Here is an 11,408-nt window from a genome sequence, read left to right as displayed (position 1 = left end):
ACGAGTCCGGGGCAGGTTGGGAGGCCAGCTGTAGAGCAGGGATGGGGAGAAGGAGGGAGGGAGAGGAGTGTGCCCAGGCACACGTGACGGCTGGCTCTGGTGGTGCTGGGTCATGGCGTGGCTCACATGGCAGCGGTGCATGTCTGCTTGTTATGTCACTACATGCCCACTTTGTTTTTTTCTTTTTTTTTTTTTTTTTTTTTTTCTTTTTTTTTTTTCTTTTTTTTGAATTGAGTGCATCTCTGAGCCCTGGTGCCAGCCCCCCGTCCTCCTCCGAGGCTGCGGGACCCGACAGGCTCCTTTCTCCATGTGCCCCCTCCTGTTTTCCACAGGCATCAGATGTAGTTGAGGGCCCTGGAGGGGCTGGAAGGCTCAGGAAGTGGCTACCAAGAGGTCAATGTTAGATTTTTGGGATGCTAAATGGTTTCACTAAACCTTTTCCACCTGAGGGATAGATGATGTGGATGGACAAAGAGTTGCTGCCCATCTGGTTTGTGGCCGAGTCCTCTCCAACCTTCAAACACACGTATCTGCTGGGGCACTGGGGGAGCTGGGTGACCCCTCTGCCCTTCACAGTGGCGATGGCACTTTTATTTCTTGATCTAAACCACGGTTTATTCTGGGTGAGCGGGCAGGTAGGACTTGGCGTGGCTGGTGGAAACGAAATGCCTGCGTGGTGGAGTTTGCTGTTTGGCTCCTGGCTAACCCCCGTCCCCTGTGTTCAGTTCTATTTACAAGGACTCAAACACTCTGCACCTCCCCACCGAACGCTTCTCCCCGGTTCGGCGCTTCTCGGACGGTGCTGCCAGCATCCAGGCTTTCAAAGCCCACCTGGAGAAGATGGGCAATAACAGTAGCATCAAACAGCTCCAGCAGGTAAAGGGGAGGGTTGGGGGGGCTCAAAAAGAGCCTCTGCGGGGGCTTTTTGTTGTCTCAGCTTTGCTGCTTCAGGAAGCGGGAGGTGGAATCCGTACGGCTAATGGCTGAGGTCACGCAGCGGGGGTTTTCCAGCCAAGCAGCTGTGTGTCTGCAACAGCCCTGCTTCGTGTCCTCCAAACGCCTGTGCTGTCCACCCACAGGCTGGGAACCCTGGGGGGTTTCCATCCCCCTTTTTCTTGGGGGGGTGAGCCACGTGCTGTGCCCTCGCGGGTCCTGCAGCGCTGTCAGCCTGCGGCTGCTGCTCTCCCCTCTTTTCTGGGGCAGCAACGTTCTGGGGCTGTTCCAGGGTGTCCCGGGAAAAGGGTGGTTCCTGCTGGCAGGCTTCAGGGTGTATTGTGTGCTGTTCCCCCCGGGTTATCAATGGCTGCAGCAGGAGATGGCCCCAGGATGGGACTTTCACCAAGTAACGTGGTAGAAATAGGAAATGCTCTTTTCACCTTGAAGTTCTTGTTACTGCATCTTTGTGGTTGCATTTTTAGGGGAAGGCGATGAAACCAACCTGGTGTCACGTGTATCCATTTGTTTTCTCTTGTCTGAGGCTTGAGCCACGTTATAGCACACCTGATTCTGTCAAATTAAAAGGATTAGTCTTTATTTTTCAGCTGGGGAGGCTGCAGAGAGTGCCTTTTTGCACAGCAGCCCACCGTGCACGGAAAGGTGACTGAGGGGGTGTGTTGGCTTGGTTGCAGGAGTGCGAGCAGCTCCAGAAGATGTACGGGGGGCACATGGACGAGAGGACGCTGGAGAAGACGCAGCAGCAGCACATGCTGTACCAGCAGGAGCAGCACCATCAGATTCTCCATCAGCAGATTCAGGTACTGGGGCCTGAGCCAGACCTTCCGACGCCTCAGCCGTGTTCTCCTGTGCTGCTGGGGTTGTGGAAGGGGGATTGCTCTCAGGAGAAGGGGCTTCAGCAGCGAGAGCTGCTGCCATAGCCAGAGGTGTGGTCAGGGGCCAAGGAGTTGGTGAATCTGGATACGTCCTGCTTCACCAGTCAGCGTTTCTAAATTTGCCAGCTGAGGCCTTACTGATGGCAAACACTTCTTGTTTTCTGGTTGCCTGGTTCAGGATTGTATCCGGCCGCCCCAGCCATCTCCACCCTTGCAAGCTCCGTGTGAAAACCAGCCAGCTCTGCTCACTCACCAGCTTCAGAGGTAAAGAAATTGCTTCAGGAAAGCTCTGGGGAACGGGGTTTGCTCTTACTCAAGCCCAGGGATGAGCTAATGCGCTTCCGAGGCCGGGGCCGGGTGGGAGGCGTGTGAAGGTAGAATGGCAGAGCCAGTTCCCAGGAGAACGTGCCTCCTCCTTGGAGCTGGATTCCCTCTGAAGGACTTTAGCAGAGAAACATAATTCAAAGGCCCAAACTGGCTTTGAACAGCTGATTGGCAGTTCTGCCTTTTGACCAGCTTGAAGATGCCTTGCCTTCAGCAGCTGGTTTCTCTCGTGCTTCCTGCTCGGAAGTCTCACACTTTTGGGCCTTTTGGTTAAGTACCATCCTTGGCTTCAGCCCCCTGACTTGTCGATGGGGCAGGCTCAGTGATGGGAGAGCAGAAAGGCATGTTTCTCAGCAGCCACAGTGAGTCAGGAGGCGAGGCCGCCGTGTCCCCAGGTTTCTGCTGTAGCCACCAGGTTACGCCTGGGTGACTCAGGTGACTCCCAGCAGGGACACCAGGCTGTAAGGAGCTTGGGATCCCCAACGAGGCCTTTGTGGTGTTTATTTAAAACAAGAGAAGTGCAGCGTTTTGTGTCAGCTCTCGCAGTCAGAAAGGCATCTTGGGGAGGAGCAGGGATGATGAAAAGGTGCTTGTTTCCCTGCGCAGGTTACGGATCCAGCCGTCCAGCCCGCCCCCGAACCACCCCAACAACCACCTCTTCAGGCAACCCAACAGCAGCCCCCCTCCCGTGAGCAGCAGCGTGCTCCAGCCCCACGGTAAGCGCTGGCGGCTGCGGGGCCCTCCTCGGCAGAACCCTGTGGTCCTACCAAACCCCCGGGGAAAACATCCCTGGGGCTCCGCTCCCCCCCTGCGGCCCGGGCCTTGTGCAGTTTCACTGCTGATGGAAAAGATTCTCCATCTGGGAAGAAGGGCTGGTGTCGTGGAGAGCTTCTGAGGAGCTGGGACGTGCCGATGGGTTTCTTATCACAAGGTCCCTGCTGATGGCTGCCGGGGTGGGGAGGAAGGGCTGATACTCTCAGCTTTATGCTTTTGTTTCTCTTTCTGTGCAAGGGCTCCAGCTCTGACCTTTGCACGCAGGGCCATGGAGCACTTGGGAATGTCGCTCCTCTTGCCACCCATAGACACCTACTGGGACTCCCAGTATGGCCCAGAAGAGCGGCATCTCCCACACGGGACAGTTCTCACTGGGGTGCTCGCTCCCGAGCTTTGCCGCAGGCCGGCCGGGTGCTGAGGGTCTCTTGTTCCTCGTAGGTGCCACCTCCCAGTCCCAGTTCCAAGGGATGCCGTCCCACAGCACCATCTTCCCGCAGTCCGGTAACTGTTCCCCTCCCCCGGCCATGGGGCTGACGTGCCTGGGCCTGCAGCAGCAGTCGCAGCCTCAGCAGGTCACCATCCAAGTGCAGGAGCCCGGCGACATGGTGGGCAACAACCTCCTGCCGGGGCCCTCGGTGGGCGGGCAGGGCATGTCGTCCCACGGGCGGGCCATGCCCCTCAGCCCCGGCGCCAACCAGCTCCAGATGCAGCACCGCGCCAGCCTGATGGCCTCCCTCACCTACGGCCACAGGCAGCTCTCCAAGCAGCTCAGCGCCGACAGCGCCGAGTCCCACAGGTACGGCCGCCCCGCGTGGCTGCGAGGAGGGAGGAGGAACTGGGGGTGGATGTCTCAGGGTGCACTGGTTTCGGGGAGCCGAGCTGTCTCCCTGCCCTGGGCAGCGGTTCCCAAGCCAGCTCAGGGCTCTGGGAGTCTGCAGGGCTGCTGGAGAGGGTACCACAGAGGGCTACGAGGATGATGAGGGGCCTGGAGCATCTCTCTTACGAGGAGAGGCTGAGGGACTTGGAGCTTTTTAGTCTGGAGAAGAGAAGGCTGAGGGATGATCTGATCAACCCAAAGGGTGGGTGTCAAGAGGATGGGGCCAATCTTTTTTCAGTGGTGCCCAGGGACAGGACAAGAGGAAATGGGCACAAACTTGAGTGTAAGAAGTTCCACCTAAACATGAGGAGGAACTTCTTGCCTGGGAGGGTGGCAGAGGCTGCCCAGGGAGGTGGTGGAGTCTCCTTCTCTGGAGACATTCAAACCCCCCCTGGACACGTTCCTGTGAGACCTGCTCTGGGTGGCCCTGCTCTGGCAGGGGGTTGGAGGAGATGATCTCCAGAGGTCCCTTCCAACCCCATACCATTCTGTGATCACGGGGCTTGGGGAGCATCTCCATCCCAGGAGCAGGTCTCTCTGCCCCCTGAGCTGAGCTGGAGCTGCTGCAGGGCGCTCACTGGCTCTTTCTGCTCTTCGCAGCCTGAACGTGAGCAGGTACCCCCCCGGCAACTACGACCAGGTGCACTTACACCCCCACCTGTTCCCGGAGCAGCCTCGCGTTTCCCCCAGCAACTACAGCCCGTCGGGAGGAGTTGGGTTTCCTCCAGCTCAGCAAGCTCTGAAAGTCCCCCAGCTCGACCAGTATCCCAGTTTCCCTCAAAATGCACATCAGCAACAGCAGCAGCACTACACCGCGTCAGCACTACAGCAAGCACTGTTGTCCCCGACGCCCCCCGACTACAGCCGACACCAGCAGGTACCGCACATCCTCCAGGGACTGCTCTCCCCCCGGCACTCGCTCACGGGGCACACGGACATGCGCCTGCCCCAGGCGGAATTTGCACAGCTCATCAAGCGGCGGCAGCAGCAGCAGCAGCAGCAGCAGCAGCAGCAAGACTTCCAAGAGTTGTTCAGGCACATGAGTCAAGGGGATGCTGGGAATATGGGCGCCAGCGTGGGACAGAGCCTCTCGGAGCGCCAGTCCTTGTCTTTGCCTTACCAGAGCGCCGACACCTACCACCCGCAGAGCAGCCCCCAGCACCTCTTAAAAATCAGGGCGCAAGAATGTATCCAGCCGGTTGCCGGTGCGGTGCCGCCGCACGGATACGTACACCAGCCCGCCCTGTTCCATTCGGAGAGCATGGAGGAGGACTGCGCCTGCGAGGGGGCCAGGGACAGCTTTCCGGACAGTAAGAGTTCAAACACGTTGACCAAAGGTTGCCAGGAGACCCCTCTGCTGGGAAACGCGGGAGGGCACGGGGACCCAGACCCTTTGCTGGGAACTGCCAGCCCCGCGCAGGAGCTGGGGACGCACCAGTACAGGCACCCGCCCGCGCCCGGATTCAGTAGGAATAAGGTGCCCAGCAGAGGTAAGGCTTCCTGCTGCCCCCTCCGTAGCCCCACCGGCCCCCCCGTGCTGGAGGACATCCCCCTCCCTGCGCTGCCGTGACATGCTTGGCATAGCACGGAATTACCCAGATTCTTTGGGGCTTTTGTGGCCTGAAGTAAATTGCAGGCAGAGTCTCGCTAATAAACGGCGCCGGGTGAGGAGGGAACCCGACCGCCCGCTTCCCTCTGGAACGTGACCTATTTCTGCAGGCAGGTGAAGAGCAGGGGATGCTCTCTGCTCTTGGCTCCTTTATTTGAGGTGGTGATGTTCCCCATCCCGGGCAAACAACAGGCTAGAAACAGCCTTGTTGGGAGCAGCCCCCTGAGCGTGGCGGGACATCCCCTCTCCTTTGAGCGCTGGCCTTGCTCACGCTCCCACAAACCTGCTCGGTGGGAGCGGTGATAAATACCCTGCGGCAAAGGCCGCCTTGCAGCAGCGTTGCTGGGGTTCCTGGGGGAGCAGCAGCCAGGCTCAGGCCCTGCTCGAGCTCCAAGGAGGAGCCGAGTGGGAAGAAAGTGAGTTTTTTAAACTTGCCCTTAGCGCCTGAAGACCTTTCCTGCTGGTTGGAAGCCGCCGCGCCTTTGCTCCTCGGTGGCCGCCTTGGCAGCGGCGCGCTGGAGGAGAAATTCCTGCCTGGGCTGTAATTACAGGCCTCCTCCTGGATGAAAAACACCATCCCGGCCCCTCGCTCCGAGGGCTGCGGCGGGAGGCTCTCCGGGCAGAGCGGGGCGGATCAGTATTCGCCGCAGGACGGAGCCGTGCTGGTCCCGAGCCATCGGCTTTGCCCTTGGCACGGAGGGACCCTATTGCGGGGGAGCGGTGTCCCGGGCACAGGAGGCAGGGCTTTGTTTGGGGACACAGCACGGGTTTGTTGGGAAAGTACTGGGTTGGAACAGGCTGGCGGGGAGGGCAGAGCGGGCACGCCGAGCCCTGCCCCCCCAGAGCACTGGGACAAGGCATGGCTGTTCTGGAGACCTCTTAAATTTGGGGTTCCTGACCTGCGTGCTCTCGCACCCCGATTTCCCTGCGGAGGGTGAAGCTGGAGGGAGGGATGGCCCCGGGTTAAGCAGAGGCTGGAAGCTGTGGAGATGCCTTCTGTGCCCAATGGTGAGATGGCATCTCGGTGCCGTGGCCCGTTAGCCAAACGGCAAGGCCTAACCCCAGCGCCGGCGGTGCTGGAACCGGTTACACAAGGGAAAAGGACTTTAGACTACAAGACTTCGTAAATGAGTATAAAGCAAGTAAATGTTTACAAATAGCGTTGTGTAAGCCCTTCTGACAGGGCTGTTTGGAGGCCTCGCGTAGTAAACTCTGTCCTGAGACGAAACCGCTCGCGCCGCTTCCCTCCTGCCTCCAATAACCCACTTGGAATGGGGCCTGCGCTGCTTCGGTCCCGGGTGGAGGTGACACCTGAGCGGCCTGGGTCCCCTTCCCTGCAGCGAAACCCCACAAACCCTGGCTGTAGAAGCCACCACTTCACTGGCTGTCGCTCAGCCCCGTGTTTCCAGGCGTGGAGGAGATAAGTGGTGGCCAAGTGTGGCTCCTCTCCCCGAGCCCTGGTGCTTTCTCAGCCACATCCCTGCGATTTTCCACTATTTTCCCTCTTGCTGTGTCCCCAGCGGCCTCTCCTGAGAAGAGGGGTGTCTTCTCCTCTGGCCCTGCTCACCAAAGGCCTTTTCCCTGGAGCGGGGTGTAACTTTGCAGCGCTTTGGGAGGACGTGTGCCTTCCAGGGGAGCTGCTGAGCATCTGCTGGAGACCCCAGTGTGTTTGGGACGTGGCCGAGCGGCTCTGCTCCGGCTTTCGCTCCGACCGGAGCCGGCGCAGGGCTGGGAATGCTGCCCATGGGAAACCTGCCCCCCCCGGGCGCTGGAGGAGCCCGGCTGGCGGCGGTGGCAGTGCCAGTGTCACATGCCCCCCTGCCACAAAGGCCCCGGCCCCTGTGAAAGGCTCTGCGAGGGAGGGAGCAGGAATTCAGGCCGGCCTCAGCTGCATCCCCCGGGCTGCCTGGGGGGAGCTGGGGGGTGTCTTTTGGGTCAGGGCTGCTCCAGGCTGGGGGGTCCCCCTCGTCACCTGTGGGGCTGGGGACTCGCTGCTGGAGTCCCCCCCCTGTTTGTGGGGCCGGAGAAGGAGGCGGCCGTTCCCACAGTTGGAGCGCGTGGCGGGCCGTGGGTGGGTGGCAGCAGCTCTTACCTCATGTTTTCCTTCTCCCCTTTCCGGGAAAGCTGAACTTAACCGCGCGTAACCCCGGGGTTGTGCAAAGGAAGGGGGAGGCTGGGGCTGGCTGCGGCCCCGGCAGCCCCGGGAGGGGGTTCCTGCAGGACTCCGGGGGAGGAAGGGCTGGCAGGAGGCTCTGCGTCCCCACGGGGGGCTCGGGCAGCAGACCCTGCTTGGGATGGGGGCTTGTTTGGCTCTGGGTGACTTTACGGAGCGGTCTCTTTGGGGAGCATCTTTCTGGCCTCTGGCAGGTTGCGGTCCCGGCCAGGAGGAGCGATCCTGGTGCAGCAGGAGGTTGCTTCCCCCAAAAATAAAGCTGGGGAATCTACCTGCAGCTGCGTCATTTGAGGGCAGCTCCCCGGTGCTCGCGGCCACGTCCGCATGTTTGTGCTCCCCGGGACTCCGCGCCCAGAGCGAGCTGTTTACGCGCCTCGGGCCCGGTGATAGGCTTCTCCAGAGCTCAGGACTTTATTCAAAACATCGTGTACTTGATGACGAGAGGTTTTGCTCGATAGGAATGTAGCCTTTACCCTGGGTCAGAAGGGCTTGCAGCGCAGATGGACTTTGCCAGGCAGAACACTCATGCGCTCCTGCAGCCAGATTGTAGGAGGGTAGGGAGAAGTCATCTGATAAAAACGAACATCCTGGCCAACTCTTCCAGCAAGATTATGTTGCTGACAATTGCCAAGGGGCCCTGCTAGAACATCCTGTGTTGGAGGCCGGGGAGATGCTCTTGTGTAACGATGTGGACGGTCCAGGGAGGAGGGCGAGCTGGGGCTGGGGGGGAAGTGCTGGGAGAGGCCTTCAGAAAGGGTCTGGTTCCTGTGCTGGGGTCCTCCTGCCCCGTCCCTCTGACTTCAGGCTGCTTTTGTAGACCCGATGAGGTCTTTGGGAAGGAGAATCCTGCCCAAGTGCCATCTGGGGGGGCTCTACCCGCCCGGCCAGCGATGGGTGTCTGTGTGTCCCACCAGATCTCAGAGCCAGGGTTGTGGGGTGGCGCGCGTGGCCGAGAACTGCGGGTTCCTGGTGCTAACCTGTGGTTTTTCTCTCGTCTGACTCCTCAAGAGTCCATCGTGGGGAACTGTCTGGACAGGAGCTCCCCCGGCCAAGCCATGCAGGTGCCTGACCACAACGGCCTGGGCTACCCCGCGCGCCCCGCCTCCAGCGAGCACCCGCGGCCCCGGAGCCTGCAGAGACATCACACCATCCAGAACAGCGATGATGCCTACGTAGGTTTGGAGGGACCTGCTCCCAGCAGAGCTGCCCTGACATGGGGGGGTGTCCTGTAGGACCTGTAGGTGCCTTGCTCCACAGGGAACGAAAAGCTGGGGCCATGCTTTGGTTCTGTGTCCAGTTGGCTTAAAAATGAAAGCATTTTAGCAGAGACCAATACCCAAGTGCACCCCCTTCACTCGGGGTTCACCCCAGGTGGCTGTCGCTGTGGCATCTCTTCTTCTTCCCCCCATGAGGTTCTTCTGAGGAAGCTCTGGGTTGTGGCTGTGGGTGCGGGGGGCTTTGCAGGCACACAGAGCTTGGCTTTCGGGCCACTGAACAAACTGGCCCTGGCAGCCCAGACCCTGCCTGAGGGCAGAGAGTGGCTGCTCCACTTCTCCAGCAGTTTGGGCCACTGGGAACGGTCCTGCCCAAACCTCGACGTGTCCTCTGCTCCCTTCTGCTCCAAGCAAGAAGGCTCTTCCCTAGTTGTAGTCTGGAAGGGACTTGGCCTGTTCAGTGCCTTGTCGTGTGTTGAGGGGACGTGGGCTGTCCCCAAGCTGTCCCCACGTACGCACACGTTTTACTTGGCAGCCCTTGCTGAAGCCCCCCGGGGTGTCAGAGGGCTGGGGGGCAGCGGGGTGCCTCGTCCCATGCCCCCGTTGACCGCGTCCCGCTGTGTCTCCGCAGGTGCAGTTGGACAACTTGCCTGGCATGAGTTTAATGGCAGGAAAAGCACTAAGCTCCGCTCGGATGTCGGACGCCGTCCTCAGCCAGTCCTCGCTGATGGCCAGTCAGCAGCTGCGCGACAGGGACGGCGAGGGTGAGGGTGAGGGGGGCACGGGACGCGGCCCCAGGGCTCGCTCAGGGGCTGAGAAGAGCATGAGGCAGCAGCCTCCTGGCCCCATCCCCGTGCTGGAGCTGTAACTCCATCCTGACGTTCTTCTTTGACCTTGCAGAGTGCGGGGAGAGTTTGGAAGGTCAAGAGCATCCCAACCTTGGTGATGGCAACCAGCATCTAAACACCTCCTGTTACCCGTCGACGTGCATTACGGACGTCCTGCTGAGCTACAAGCACCCGGAGGTGCCCTTTGGGATGGAGCAGGCCGGGGTGTAACCAGGAGGGAGTGAGTACTCATCTCCTGCTCTTTCCACCCGCTCCCCTCCCTTTTCCTTCCTCATCCCCTTGCTCCGAGGGGAGAGAGGGACCAGGAGCTCTGAGCTCCCGTGCTGGTGGCTCCCTGCTCATCTGGGGACAGCACTGCTCCTTCCAGAGCCCTGTTGCCTGGGCAGGGTCCCCTATGGGGCTGGGGAATTGCCATCCCCCCACCCCGGTGTCTCCTAACGTCACTGCTTCTCCTCTCTCTTGCAGGTTTTCTGTACAGCTTTGAAACGAAAAGGTCCATTTTAAACCAACAGTATCTAGCAGCATTGCGCCAAATTGCCGTAGTATTTCTGACTAACTGGAATACCATGGCCCCTTTCCTCGTAATCAGTCCATCCAGTGTGTCCTTCCTTTGGTTTCTTTCATGTTGTTTTTTTTTGCCACGTTTGCCTGTAACTCCAGCTACCACGGAAATAACCAGAGACCCTGAGTCCTGACACGGCGGCGGAGGATTCACGGAGCCCGAGCACTGAGGCTGGTTTGGGAGGGCTTTGACTGGCCGGGGCCGGGTGGCCCCCGGGGGCCATCGTGGCCACCCCAGGGCGAGCGGATGGGGCTGCGACCTCCCTGGAGGGGAGAGGAGCCGGGAATGGGGGGGTCCGACGGGATCCCCGGGCAGCTGGAGGCCATGCTGTCCCTCCACTCTGCAACCCTTTGCACTGGGGGGGGGCCCAGCGTGACCCCCCGCCGGGGGGCGAGGACGGTGCCAGCCCCACATCCCCCTCCCTGGGGCATGGCCACCCCTGGTGCAATACGCTTTCCTCTCACCTCTGTCTGCTTTCCCCCCTCCTGTGCTGAGAGGATCCCTCTTCCCCCCCCCTCACCTTTTCTTTGCAAATCCGCATCCGACTGGGGTTGTTTTTTTTCCTTTTCCTGGCTTAACGTAGGGAAGACAGATTTCTTTTGTGTTGGGTTTTTTTTTGTTTTTTTTTTCTTTGTTTTCTGAGCTTCTCCTCCTGATCATGTAGGAATTGGGTTTTTTTTTTTTTTTCTTTGTTTTCTGAGCTTCTCCTCCTGATCATGTAGGAATTGGGTTTTTTTTTTTTTTTCTTTGTTTTCTGAGCTTCTCCTCCTGATCATGTAGGAATTGGGTTTTTTTTTTTTTTTCTTTGTTTTCTGAGCTTCTCCTCCTGATCATGTAGGAATTGGGTTTTTTTTTTTTTTTCTTTGTTTTCTGAGCTTCTCCTCCTGATCATGTAGGAATTGGGTTTTTTTTTTTTTTTCTTTGTTTTCTGAGCTTCTCCTCCTGATCATGTAGGAATTGGGTTTTTTTTTTGGTAAATGTTGTTTTATTATTATTGTTATTAATAAAAAGGCGAAAGGAATTTCTGTTTGAGAGAAATTTTTAAACTAGATTCTGTTCTATATGAATTGTGACTTGCACCTTTTGTTCAAAAGTATTTTATTTCTTTTAATGACATTGTACTTGTGACTGGTTTTCTCTCTCGTGCCAGTGGCGACAGTGGTATCTCCTTTAGACAGTTCAGACGCGCTTTAGATCT

General features: G+C 58.8%; 1 protein-coding gene across 9 annotated transcripts in view; it reads left to right on the top strand.

Moving 5' to 3' along the window:
- Nucleotides 1-10,881, top strand: part of SIK3 (SIK family kinase 3) — a 37,387-nt gene extending 26,506 nt beyond the window's left edge. For 5 of the 9 annotated variants that reach the window (XM_014949568.1, XM_014949569.1, XM_014949564.1 and 2 more), the window contains 10 exons: nt 726-876; nt 1,629-1,754; nt 2,008-2,093; nt 2,760-2,869; nt 3,366-3,723; nt 4,405-5,294; nt 8,595-8,758; nt 9,432-9,570; nt 9,701-9,868; nt 10,114-10,881. In XM_014949568.1, the coding sequence (XP_014805054.1) occupies nt 726-876; nt 1,629-1,754; nt 2,008-2,093; nt 2,760-2,869; nt 3,366-3,723; nt 4,405-5,294; nt 8,595-8,758; nt 9,432-9,570; nt 9,701-9,858 (2,182 nt within the window). In that variant the 3' untranslated portion in view covers nt 9,859-9,868; nt 10,114-10,881. The remainder of the gene's footprint in view (nt 1-725; nt 877-1,628; nt 1,755-2,007; nt 2,094-2,759; nt 2,870-3,365; nt 3,724-4,404; nt 5,295-8,594; nt 8,759-9,431; nt 9,571-9,700; nt 9,869-10,113) is intronic. The other 4 variants (XM_014949572.1, XM_014949571.1, XM_014949570.1 and 1 more) reach the window with 1 other exon arrangement.
- Nucleotides 10,882-11,408: the final 527 nt, after the last annotated feature.

This window comes from Calidris pugnax, unplaced genomic scaffold (assembly GCF_001431845.1).
Source record: "Calidris pugnax isolate Ruff unplaced genomic scaffold, ASM143184v1 scaffold180, whole genome shotgun sequence".
In the NCBI taxonomy this organism is placed as follows: Eukaryota; Metazoa; Chordata; class Aves; order Charadriiformes; family Scolopacidae; genus Calidris; species Calidris pugnax.
The sequence above is the reverse complement of the archived record's forward strand: the minus strand, read 5'-3'. Positions and strand labels throughout refer to the sequence as shown.